This window comes from Neodiprion lecontei, chromosome 6 (assembly GCF_021901455.1).
Source record: "Neodiprion lecontei isolate iyNeoLeco1 chromosome 6, iyNeoLeco1.1, whole genome shotgun sequence".
NCBI lineage: Eukaryota > Metazoa > Arthropoda > Insecta > Hymenoptera > Diprionidae > Neodiprion > Neodiprion lecontei.
The window spans coordinates 19,166,694-19,178,735 of NC_060265.1; the positions used below are offsets into that span (position 1 = coordinate 19,166,694).

The 12,042-nt window shown below is 42.9% G+C and overlaps 1 protein-coding gene across 3 annotated transcripts in view; it reads right to left on the reverse strand.

The window, feature by feature from the left end:
• Positions 1-8,074: 8,074 nt before the first annotated feature.
• The window catches only part of LOC107225482 (limbic system-associated membrane protein), a 54,890-nt gene continuing 50,922 nt past the window's right edge, over positions 8,075-12,042 (reverse strand). For 2 of the 3 annotated variants that reach the window (XM_046744278.1, XM_015665965.2), the window contains 2 exons: positions 11,572-11,905; positions 8,075-8,644 (listed from right to left, as the gene is read on the reverse strand). In XM_046744278.1, the coding sequence (XP_046600234.1) occupies positions 8,505-8,644; positions 11,572-11,905 (474 nt within the window). In that variant the 3' untranslated portion in view covers positions 8,075-8,504. Of the gene's footprint in view, positions 8,645-10,853; positions 11,309-11,571; positions 11,906-12,042 lie in introns of those variants that run through there. The other variant, XM_046744279.1, reaches the window with a different exon arrangement.

Consider the following 12,042-nt stretch of genomic DNA (forward strand, 5'->3'; position numbering starts at 1 on the left):
GCCAGAACTACGGAGCGCTTTTCCTGGATGTCAAAATCCACCAGGTGGAGGATCTGGACAGCCAGAACTATAGAAAATTAGTCCTGAAGGTCAAAAGTCACCAGGTCAAGGACCTGGACAGCCAGAACTACGGAGCGCTTTTCTTGGAAGTCGAGTTTCACGAGAAAGCGGACTCCGAGCGCAGGATCCAGGAGGTAAAGAACACGGTACTCGAAATCTGCGGAGCGCGATTCTTTCACGTCCGCTCTACTGCGCCGTTGTTTCCAGACTGAGAAATTTGGTAGCTGATTTTCGTCGCTAACGATTACTATAGATCGATGACGTCAAGAAAAAAAAAAATGTGGATGACGTCACTTTCTGATCACCCGAACTTGCGAATATCCAAACTTTGGTTTCGAACTTTAATACTATGGCTGATGTATGATGTATGATGTATGATATGTATGATATGATATGATATGATATGATATGATTGTTTCATTTTTTACGTTCGAGTTTGAAAGGTCTTTAACTGTTTCCACTTTCAATGCGGTGACTAAATCCCGGCGAATATTGCGTTGCAAATATGTATCATAATTGTTCAATTCTACACTGTGATAAATTTTAATTTGTTATTATCACTACGCAGGTTCCGATTATTTCCCTTTTTCACTACAACTTCAAAATACATTTTTGCAAGATATAAAGTGAATACCAGATAATACATACTTTACATATTGAACATATTCAACGATACTTTTTTAGTTACAATCTAATACAGTGAAACAGCTGATTGGTAATTAGCTCTGCAAGATTTGAGGTACGAAACGTGTTTCCCCTCGATCGTTGGTCCCAGCATGCGGCGTCGTCTTCAAATTTGCATTACAACTTTTGGGAAGGGATGGCCGCAAGTTTCTGCGGCATTAATCCGCCTCTGCGCCTTCGTAAGTAAGGTGAGTAGCTGGTAGGCAACAGTCGTGAGAACCGCATATATAAACCGACCGTGGTTTGGTCGCTCACCGCTTCTTCGTGGTTGACGCGTTGAACGAGTCGGCGACGGGACGAGGATGCAAGGGAGGCATCTTGGGGAAGGTAATAAAGCACAATTATCATTCATATTACCCAAGGAAGCCCACTTTGCGCAAAGATATCATGAATATTAAACCTCAAAACCCTCGCAACTTGTGTCTTCGTACCCGACGCTGGATATCTTCCCTCGATCTCAGCTGGTTTGGCTGTTTTTTGCTTACATACATACATATATATATATATATATATATATATGTATCAGATTAGCCATCGTGTTATTCAATCGCTCCATACGAAAGTGAGAATAATCTTTCGTCCGCTAGTCATCCGATCATTTCAATACACAATCATCTCTGTATGTCGGGTGTGATTTTACCTAACTAAAGGACCGAACGAGAGAAACGTCTTAACTTTGGCTGCAGTTTACGGAAATCGATAAATTTTTAAGAATTTTTCGTCAGTGTTGAATTGACTTTTTCCAATTTTTATTTACGGAATATGATTTGTTTCATAGAGTATTACAAACACTATTTTTCTCGACGTTTTCAGCGCAGGACATTTGTTAAATCCGAATGCTTTTTCACTCTCACCATATATTAGTTTCCTTAACATCCAGACACTTTTGTTACGTGGCCCTTAAAGTAGACACAGAATCCTTGTACACCTACTTACCCATTTATCCTGGAGATGTATCTTGCAGATGTAAATTACCGAGTTACGGTACCCATGATGAGTCGCTCGCTATATCTATATGACTCACTGAGTACTTATAACTTTCAATCTAGGTATATTGCACAGTGTGATCGTGAAATACTTAACACCGTTGTCGAAATTTTTATTCTATAATTTTCTCCGTGTGGTTAATGAACGTGGCAATTGTTTCGGCCTGTCAGTGCAAGGTGTGTACCAAATGACATGGTATTACGTTCATCGGATGCATCGACTTATAGGAAACACCTAAAGCATCTGGTTTGATTAGCCGTGAAGGCGTGAAGTTGTTAGGCTTCTGCAGCTATAGTTTGATATTGGCAATATGAAATGAGTGTGCAGATACGAGCCTGAATTTGGTTGGAGCATCGCCTTTTACCGATGGTTGAAAAATATTCGTTCAATATCCGAGAATTCTTCAATTACGTCGAGAACCGATTCGATTAGCGTGGCTGTACTAACTCGACCTGCAACCGTAGGACGACTTTAATTAAATTTACTGTGAAAGCTTTTCAACGCGTCTCAGGATTTATCCTTCTACCTATCGATTTTTTTTCGATTTCCAACAGATGACGTGACGTTAAGCCGCGGCTTAATCGCCGCATCTTCAGGCAGCGAGTTCATTTTGGTACGTATAAGGCGTACGAATGTCGTTGGAAAAGTTTGGAAATGTTGAAAAAAGGCAAACAATTAACAATGTCCAATTTTGTCTATCAATTTTGATCATTTTTGACTAAGCGGTAAGAATTCTCCATCCGTGTAAAATGAAACAAACATTTTTATTCCAGCTTGAAAATGTACCGAGCCACGCTCGATTGATTTGCTGTTTTCCACGAATTGAGGTTGTTGCACTTACGTTTAAGATGTGATTGAATACCGCAGGTCTCAATGTGTAAGCTATCATTTTTCAAGTTCTCCAAATGGTCAGTGAATTTGCAAGCCGGGAGAGGCTCAGTTTTTCATGATATTTCCAAAAGCATATCCCTACGCGGTGGCTGCATTTTCATTTCTCGCTCAACTAACTCCGCTATAGCTCGTTACTGCAGACGAGCGCATTTAGTATATTTTCATCCAGAGCGGCAGCTTTCTGTGCATCAGATTTATAATTAGCGTAATGACTTTGTCGGGAATGCATATCATATATCCATGCAGGTATACAACTCTCGCATATAAAGTGCCCTTTATCCTACTTATGTTCCGGGATTGTTCCAGTGAATTGAAACGAGGAAAATAATCCGGCACAAGTGTATATTACCTATACTACGCGTATACACATATGTACATCCCGTGCAAGGATACAGCGTATATCACTCTTCGCCGAGATAAATCCCTATTTTCCACTGTAAAACCATCTGGGGAAATAATCTGTCTCATTCTTCACACCGAATTGCTCTGGTGTACACACTGTGCTGCATTGCCGCACTGCTTCCTCCATCCCGTAACTGTAGTTCGGCGTACAGATGCTTATACATCTCTCTGCGTACCTACACTCGTACCTTATACCTCTGGCTGAGGTGATTTGTTGCTAGGTTTGGACTAGGAAATTTCAACTGCTCGGATCTTATTTGCAGTATGTTACCCAGCTGCTACATTGATCTTCTGGTTGTGTTTTCTAGTCGAATCTCGTCAACGGTATTATGGTATACAGGGTGTTTTCGAATAAACTGGCTGTACGTTGGGTTGCCTACTGCTGAGGGAAACAATATTTGTTTAATATCGGTAAAACAGACTTACCGAGTTGTCGTTTAAATTCCTCGCGAATGAGCTGGAACTGCCGGTATTGCCAAGTTGTGTGGATTTGCCCAAGCAGTTGTTTCGTTACTTATCATCAATGCTGAAGCGTTCAGCGATCGCGTTCCGGAGTCACGTTACAGTGATCATATTACTTGACTTGACTAATTGGCGTGTTTATGACTCGGTAGGTTTGTTTTACCGATATTAGTTCCCCTCAGTGGTAGGCAATCCAACATACTGAGGTGTTTATGCGTAAACAATATCCTGTATAGGTGTGAAGTGAACGAGAGACGAAGAAGAAGAAGAGAAAATATACGCGTGCAAGGGTTTCAATGCTTGAGACATTCAAAATCAATTCAGTGCCTCCGAATGTAAAGTTGAGCTGAAAAATAATTGTTTTCTCAAAATGGTGAACGGGATTTAGATTCTTCACGGCGAAACTGGCGAAGTCGAGTTTGTCGATCGGACGACTGCTTTTAGCGAACGATTCCCAAGGGAGTAATAAACTACATAGAGCGGGCGGGACGCACTCCGCGTAAAACTAACTCGATAGCCGACCGTCCAGCAGCGTTGTAGCCTGGAAAAGTGAAAGCTCAGCAAATCTGGAGGTTCCAGATTATGGCTATTCCGACCGCAATTCTACCGGCCGATATCACACGCGTCACATATATCCCTTGACTGCGGGACGTTTCCGTCAAACGCATACTCGACTCCAACCCCCCTTATACGCCCATGCTTTGGTCCCTCCAGACGCTAACGGACAACCTGGCTAACTCTCTGCAAGGCATTCTGAACATTATCGATGGCGGGTCAACGGCGCCGAGGTTAACCGACGATAGGGAAAGATGAGAGGAAGTAGAGAAAAAGTTACGGCGGTGTATTCATCACGAATTGCGTCGAATAGCGCGTCGAGGAGATTAGAATTTTTAATGAGGTATATGTATCAGTAGACGGTTGAAAAAGTGGATGAATTTTAGGGGTCTAAATATCTCAAGAAAAGGTAATTAATATTGATCGAGGTTTATTTTATTCACAAGTATGCGGATTGAACGTTATTTACATATTATTTTTCACTATAATCAATTGATAGGATAAGTATTGCTAGTGGTAATAACGCGGACGTTTTTGCGATATCTCAAAAACGACTCAGATAAACGATTTACTCAAATTTTGAGAAAATATTTTTGGATAGATTATTCTACTTGTCACGATCCGAATTTATTTTTTTTTCAACTAAATGACTAGTTTTGTGAATAATTAGTGACCAGGAGGTAGATGAACATGTTTCGTTTGCCTAACAATTAAACAAATTTATATACCTGACCGGATTTCGACTAAACCTTCTTCATTCTTCTAAATGACTACTGCTCAAAATTGATATTCGATTGTTCGTCCAGTATTTACAAGTTCTTTATTAAACTATCAATGAAAAGCATGCCAAATAAAAAAAGTGGATCATGGCAAAGAGGTTACTCTAATACTAAATAGATTATCGAAGAATATTATTTCCAAATTTGGAGTAAGTCGGTTGAACCGTTTTCGAAATATCGTCGTCAATGTAACGTACTTTACCTATCAAAAACGGTCGATGTTTTCGTCGATAACAATAGTCCCTTGTAAATTTATACCGAACCAATAATTGGTCGTCGAGTTGTGAACATTCGAAATCCCGTACTATTTTAGCTGTCCACGCATAGATACATACACGGCCTCAATCGTTCAAAAGTACACGCATGAGAAGATTCTTCGTACCACGGAGGTGAAAAGCGTTCCACGGAAACAGGGGTGGGAAGGTGAGAACGAAACGCTAGTGCGATTCGAGAAACAGAGATAGAGTAAGAGAGAGAGAGAGAAAGAGAGAGAGAGAGAGAGTGCGAGTGAGAGGGGGGAGGGGGAGAGGAAACAATTTCCGGAATGCGATTGACGCGGTGGTATAAAGCCGCGGCCCATCTCTCCGAGGCTAACCAGCTTGGCTGTAGGGTAAAGCCAGAAGGTTTGATATCTGCTAATGAAATTGTCTGCCACTCGGGTGCTCCTTGAAACGGGTAAAACCTGTTGGTATTTACGGTCCGAATTACGTGTGCGTGTGCTCCCACGTTAGATATTTGTTTTACTTTAGAGCGATGCACGTTCCTCTCTATATATGTACGTGACTGGTTCTTCGGACCATTTATATTATACGGCAGTAAATTCGAGAGAGTGGTAGGTGTCTACCAGGAGGTTTCCTTGAAAGGACCTGCCCGACTTTCACAGTCATCTAGTTTATACGCGCAGCCGACTTCGTCAGAATTTCACCAGCACGGTAAGGAGAGTGGTCATAGAGATATTAAGACCGAGGATGTGAGACATGGGCTCTCATCCCAGTGGGAACTGGGCACGTCCGGTGAATCGAGAGCGAATAAAGATCAGGGAGCCATAGCCGTCTCTCTTTTACGACGTATCCGCGAAAGAGAAAGAAACGGCTCTCCGATGTTTATTCTCTCTTCATTCACCGGAGGTTTTCAGCGCAGTCTCACCTCCTCTATCTTAATATCCCTACAAGAGTAACCGACGCCATTCTTGATAGGCGAGAGGTTACGGTTAACTGTCACTTGTCAGCCGGTCGATTCTAGAGAATTTGTTCTTGCTAGTGAAAGTTTGCTTTCAGGTTACGAGCATGCAGGATGTCAGCCAATCAAAATTAAGCGAGTTGAATCTCGCACGCTACGAGCGGGTTCTGTCAGAAAAAAAAAACCTCTCGGTATAAGCCAGCTCGCATTTGACGCGATTTTCCGAGCGCGAATGCCCGGCTTGAATCTACAGATACATTATATAGAGGAAAAGGTAAAAAGCAGAAAAGCAGTCGAATGGGAGGGAAGAAGTCAGATTTGCCGAGGGCTTGGCTCTGCTTAGCTTGGCTTGGCTTTTCGAGGCTCGTGAATTCAGTTTCGGGATACCTTCGCTCGCTTCTGCTAAAGTATCTCTCTCTCTCTCTCTCTCTCCCTCTCTCTCTCCCCCTCCCCCCCACCCGCCTTCCTCTATTTTCCTCTTCACTCCTGCTCTTTGTAACCGCGTTAGTTGTCCGCCCTGTCTGGGTGATAAAAAATGTATCCTGGCCCAGTCTCCTCTTATTCTTCTACTTCTTCTTTTTTTCATTCAGCCACGGTGTACATCATCAGCGCGGTGTGCGAGGGCGTCTGACGCTTCGCCCTCGCCTTTAGTCATCTCTTCAACCGCAAAGCTCGTTACCCGCGTTGTAATTGATCCCAAAAACTTTGATTTCAAAGCCTTTAGGCCGCGGGCTTTTCTTTACTGACGAGCGGCGCCCTCCTCATCGTAAATTTTGCGATCTCGGTCGCTCGAAGTTCGCATTTGTAAAATCGAGTGCGAAGGTCGTTATTAGAAGCTCTGTAGGTCGGTGTCCATTTGCAGGATTTTTCGTTTTAGGACTCGTTTTTTTTTTACTCCGTTACAGCTGTGTTCTGCGCAAGGGTTGCAATTCCTGTTGCGGAAAAAGACGTGAGAACGAGGTAATATATCACTTTATTTCATTCCTGTTTCAATTTACCACCCGTAAAAGAGTTTCGTGCTTTTATCGTGAAAGTTTTTCTCCACCTCCTCTTCCTCATTCTCATACTCATCCTCCGTTTTCAAGACGGGAAATAAGGGAAGCGAACGACCAACCGAGGCACCGTGGCCATGGGAATATAAAGCATCGATAGGCCTCAAGTACTCTCGAACTAACTACGTTTCAGGGGGAAATATCTACTGACCAGACTAGCTCTCCTCTTCCCATCTAACCTTGTTCTCTTTCCGAACCGAGAGCGAACTACGCGTATAAGTCAATTCTGCCAAAGTTTTATATCAACGTCTGCTACAATCATCGCGTGTATCGATCTGCTGAGGCCGAATTCACTTTAGCCGTTCGATCTTTGAACTCTAATTTTCAGGAGATTGATTTATTTAATTGAAAAATATCCGAGTATGTATGAAAAACTAATTTCTCCTCCGGGTATTACTCTTTACTCAATTATTAATGGTTTACAAAACCGAATGGCGAAACGTTGTTGAAATGTGGAACGGATCAAAGAGTGCGATGCGGAATAATTCGATGATACGATACATAAACGCCCCCCTTGACACGGAGGTCAAAACATAAAATGAGCAATTGATCGTCGGTCTCGGCAATTAGTCGCATGAAATTAATCTATCAGAGTAATCGGGCGAAAGAGACGCGTTTAAGGTAAAAGGCGATCTCCGGTTTATACGTATGCAATTAGAGCATGTAGGTATGTATTATTCTGTTACAATTCCATGCATTTTATTGGCAAGCTTGCAAGGTGAAAGGAAGCTTTTGCACATATAAACATAATTAATTAATCATTCGATCGCTTCGTTCGTGACCGGAATAAATTATCTGTGTATTGGTACAGAATTATCATAAGTCCTCGAACGAGTCGATAATTTTAATTCAGGTTGCAGGTAAGAGCTATCACCGAATCGAATTAGGACCTGTCGATTAATTAAACGTCAATGTTTACATATTATTGAATTCGGGCTGGGTCGAGGTACGAGAGGAGAAGCTTGCTCGAAGCTTGCTTTGGCATTCCGTTTATTAAATACTTTTTTATTCTTAATAATATAATCATATTTTCATAGCATACGTCAGTTATTTACATGGGTTTCGGTACTTCTTTTTTTTTTTTCTCCTCTCCTTTCGGGTTTTTGGTATAGGTATCTGGATAGTTGAGACGAGCAGACGAATTTAGGGTAGATCGGCACTCATCTTGCGGAGATCGGTGAGTCTCCGGCTCTTCTTTCCTCTTCCTTGCAGCAATAAATATATATGTATACATACGGACCTAGAAACTGCGGCGTTGAATCGCCCGTGACGCCTTCCGGAGAACGATCGTTGACCTCGGACCTCTTCCTCCTGATCCTCCTTCTCTGCGGAGGTAACAACCGTCCCACATACAACAAGACTGTTCGTTACCTTCGGTCAAGTTTCTTTCTCCGAGTGGCCGTCGGGGATTCGGTCAGAAACGCGTGGCCCTCCCTAAACCGATGCTTCCCTCTCACGTGGGATAGAGGCTCGTAAAACTCGGTATCCTCCAGCTGACCGTCGCCAGCAGGGAGACGAGGAAGTTACTCGCGAGAATGGCGGGGCTCAGATTTCGCCGATCGCCCCCGTGCATTGCCGCCGGTTTTTCCTCCTCTGAAAATAGAAGAATAAAGCAAAGGTGAGGGTGCGGCTCGAGTCGTTCTCGGACGTGATTTTTCACCACCATATCGAAATACGGATGTACAGAGGTTCGATTCGTTCGGGCGGATTAGCCTGTTTTCATTGACGAAAATGAGATCAGCTGACCCCCCTCACGCTTATAATTCGTGATATCGTCGGGGTTGACGGGGAGGTTTCTTTGATCCCTGCAAAGCGGCGAGTATTTGCCGAGCCGTTTTCCGCTCAGCCGCGTCTTTTCGATGAACGCATTGCTAATCTGATGACCCGGGAGTATCGCCTGACCCGGGCCGATTTAATGAATACTTAATGCAAGCCCTTCCTCGGCAAGATTCCGCCCCGAGCGCGTTCCGTGTCTTTGAAATGAACGCGGTTGCGCGGAGGAAAATCTATGAACGGATTAGTAACGCGTGGAGTGGAAAATTGTTTTCCCTCTACTTGTAATTGGCATCGGGCAGATTGCGGTGCACAGGGCTAATCTGAATCCCAAAAGTTTAAACCCGTCGCGCTGTTGAACGGTTCTAACAGCGTTTTCCTCAGATACGAAGAACCCTCGTGTTCCCGGGGTGTTTATGGATCAGATACATAACCGGCGGCATCGCTGTGCCAAACTTCGAATATCACACCGAGGGGGTGAAGCAGACACGTTTTTCGCCTGCGGGATGCTAATTCGAAAACCTGGTAACCTCAGTGAGAAACATTATAGTTGTCATAGTGACTAGAAAAATTCAGTAAAACAGGTATCGTCAACTGTTTGAATATTGTTGGAATTACGAAACACGAGATACACGTTTTGCGCTATTGTCGATCCTTTTTTGGTAATTGCAATGCAAAATCAGTTTCTTCGATTTACTCTACTTTCTTAGTTAGATAAGGCTTTGACATCAATTTATTGTTGCACAAGCATTAAATTTTCGCAACAGTTACAAGAAAATATCGTAACAGTGATCGCAATGAGCAAGAATGGTAACGGATACTAGATTTTCCGGTAACAGCTAGAAAACTAATTTTCATTTTCTACCTGGAACTATTTTTTTTTCGAATTTTTCGATTGTGGTAAAAAATGAAAATAGTTAAGGACCGAGCGTTAACCGGAACTAAAAATTTCTCTCAGTGCTGCACCCACCGTCTCGTTTTTTCCCTACTCGGGAGTCCATTGGAAGCTTCATTCCTGATTATGACTTGCCTACAATTTTCTACGGTACACAGGTGTATACATATTATCTATACACGTACATGTAACAACCCTCGCCGAATGACCAATGAACGGGGAATTGTTTTATGTGTGTATGCGGCTGGGCGAGCTCTCATCCCCTTGTTGCAGCTAACTTGGTGTATTCAAATTACCAGAGATATTTCATCTCGGTTTCATCGCGTTGCCCTGAGGGAGCGTTGCCTGGGTCGTTTCCACGCTATCGCCTGTTGTACGGTTATAGGTTCGATACTTACCCGGTTCAAGCAATAAATATCCGATTGAAAATGACGCGAATTTGAATAACGGTTCGAGCCGCTTCGCCAGAGACGGATTTTCAACATCGAATCGTTAATCCTCGGACCCGCTTCGATGTCTTCTGTGTTTAAAAATAACTTTGCAATCATTTTAAATTAAGAAAATTATGCACAGAAACGGGGAAACGTCACGTTGCGCGACGTTCGAATTAAGGTTACAGGTGTATTCTGTACATATTGTGAGAGTTGAACATTACTGTGTCAAGCCGGACTCGGCGTTTGAGACAAGGATTAGGTGGGAGAGGAAATCCGTTTCAAACAGGGGACTCTACGAGAAGACGCCGAAGGAAGAACAGTGACTCAATACCTGGTAGTTCTCATTTCAATTATTCTTTGACAATTTCACAACGTGCCTGTCAACTTCATCAATGCTTTCTAGTCTAAGTTTTTCAAAAACAAGTCAAAAGTTGAGAAATTTATAAAGTGTATCAGCAACGAAAAGTGAAAAGCCGTCTACGAAAATGAAAACTGCGGAACCGACTTCGACAACGATAAACGAAATCAAAGTTAAGTAAAATAAAAAGGGTCAACAAAAGTAACCATGATTTGAAAAAAAAAAGACTAGTTATAGATGCATTGATATAAAAAAGCATTCTATGCATGAAACGCGTATTTTAATCTTGCGAATTAATTGATGGACGAATGAATGATTCAAAGTGAGTAATTTTTGCAACTTTATTTATACAATTATACACCCCTGATTTATTTATTTTTTAAAGAAATGAACGTGTTTTTAATTTTCACCTCGTCCGTGCAATTAAGCAAAATCATGATTTACAATATACTTTTTCACCCTTACTCCGGATATTGACGAAATAAATGATCCATTAGATATACACAAGTAGTTAAAACAAATCGTCACAATTTATATATAGGTATGTATCATCATTCTCAAGATCGTCGAGTGCGATCGGTGAGGCGCGAGAGGAATAACAATTTCGCTTCGGGCGAGACCCTTTTTACTCTAATTCAATGTTAGCATGACTGCTGCTGGGTGGTAGCGAGGTATTTTGAAATGTTTCATATTCCATCAGATATACGGTTACGGGTGACGAGGCATGTATCCATCCGTCGGCGTATTCCTCAAGACAGGCAATAAATTTTTCATCTCTGTTCAGCGAGGCGAAATATCTGTGAATAATTTAACCCCGTTTCATATGGGTGAAAATTCACGTACGTGAACTGCACTTGGCTACTCCGGCCCAAGCGCATCTTAGTCGATAAGTTTTAGGGCTTCCGGACTACTGAAACCATTCGGTGAACCTCGATCTATCTACTGCTCATGCGCGAAGGCGGGAAATTTGAAATCTTTACAGTTAGAATGCGCGGTAGGTCGATTTTGGGGGCTTGGAAAAATTTCGGTGGTCTCGAAGCCTTCTGGCCTGTCTACTGACCTTCGATAACGTGAACTATGACGTATGCTGGCCTCGCGTTGCTCGGGACACAAGTGTAGTTGCCACCGTGGGATGGTTTCGCCTTATCAACGACCAATATGGAGCCCGTCGTCGTCGCCTCCACCCTGACACCAGGCTCCACGTCGTAGTTGATCATCCTGCCCTGGCGATACCAGAATAAATAGACCGGCGGCTCCGTCGACGACATCAGCTGGCACTCCAAACGTAGGCTCGAGCCTTGCTTGACATGGAGGTCTGGTGCTCCAGGTATTATGGCATATGCCTCGGTTACCTTCAGTCGGGCGAAATTCTGCTGGACCGGGTGCGTGGCGACCTGGAAAGAACTTTTGTAACCACCTTTTTCTGGGCATTGTTTTTTGCTAGGAGGTTCGCGTCGTGCAAGCGTACGGTGAAATTATATGATCCCGGAACCGAAGTAATGATCGAAAATCAACCGACCTGATGGAGGAA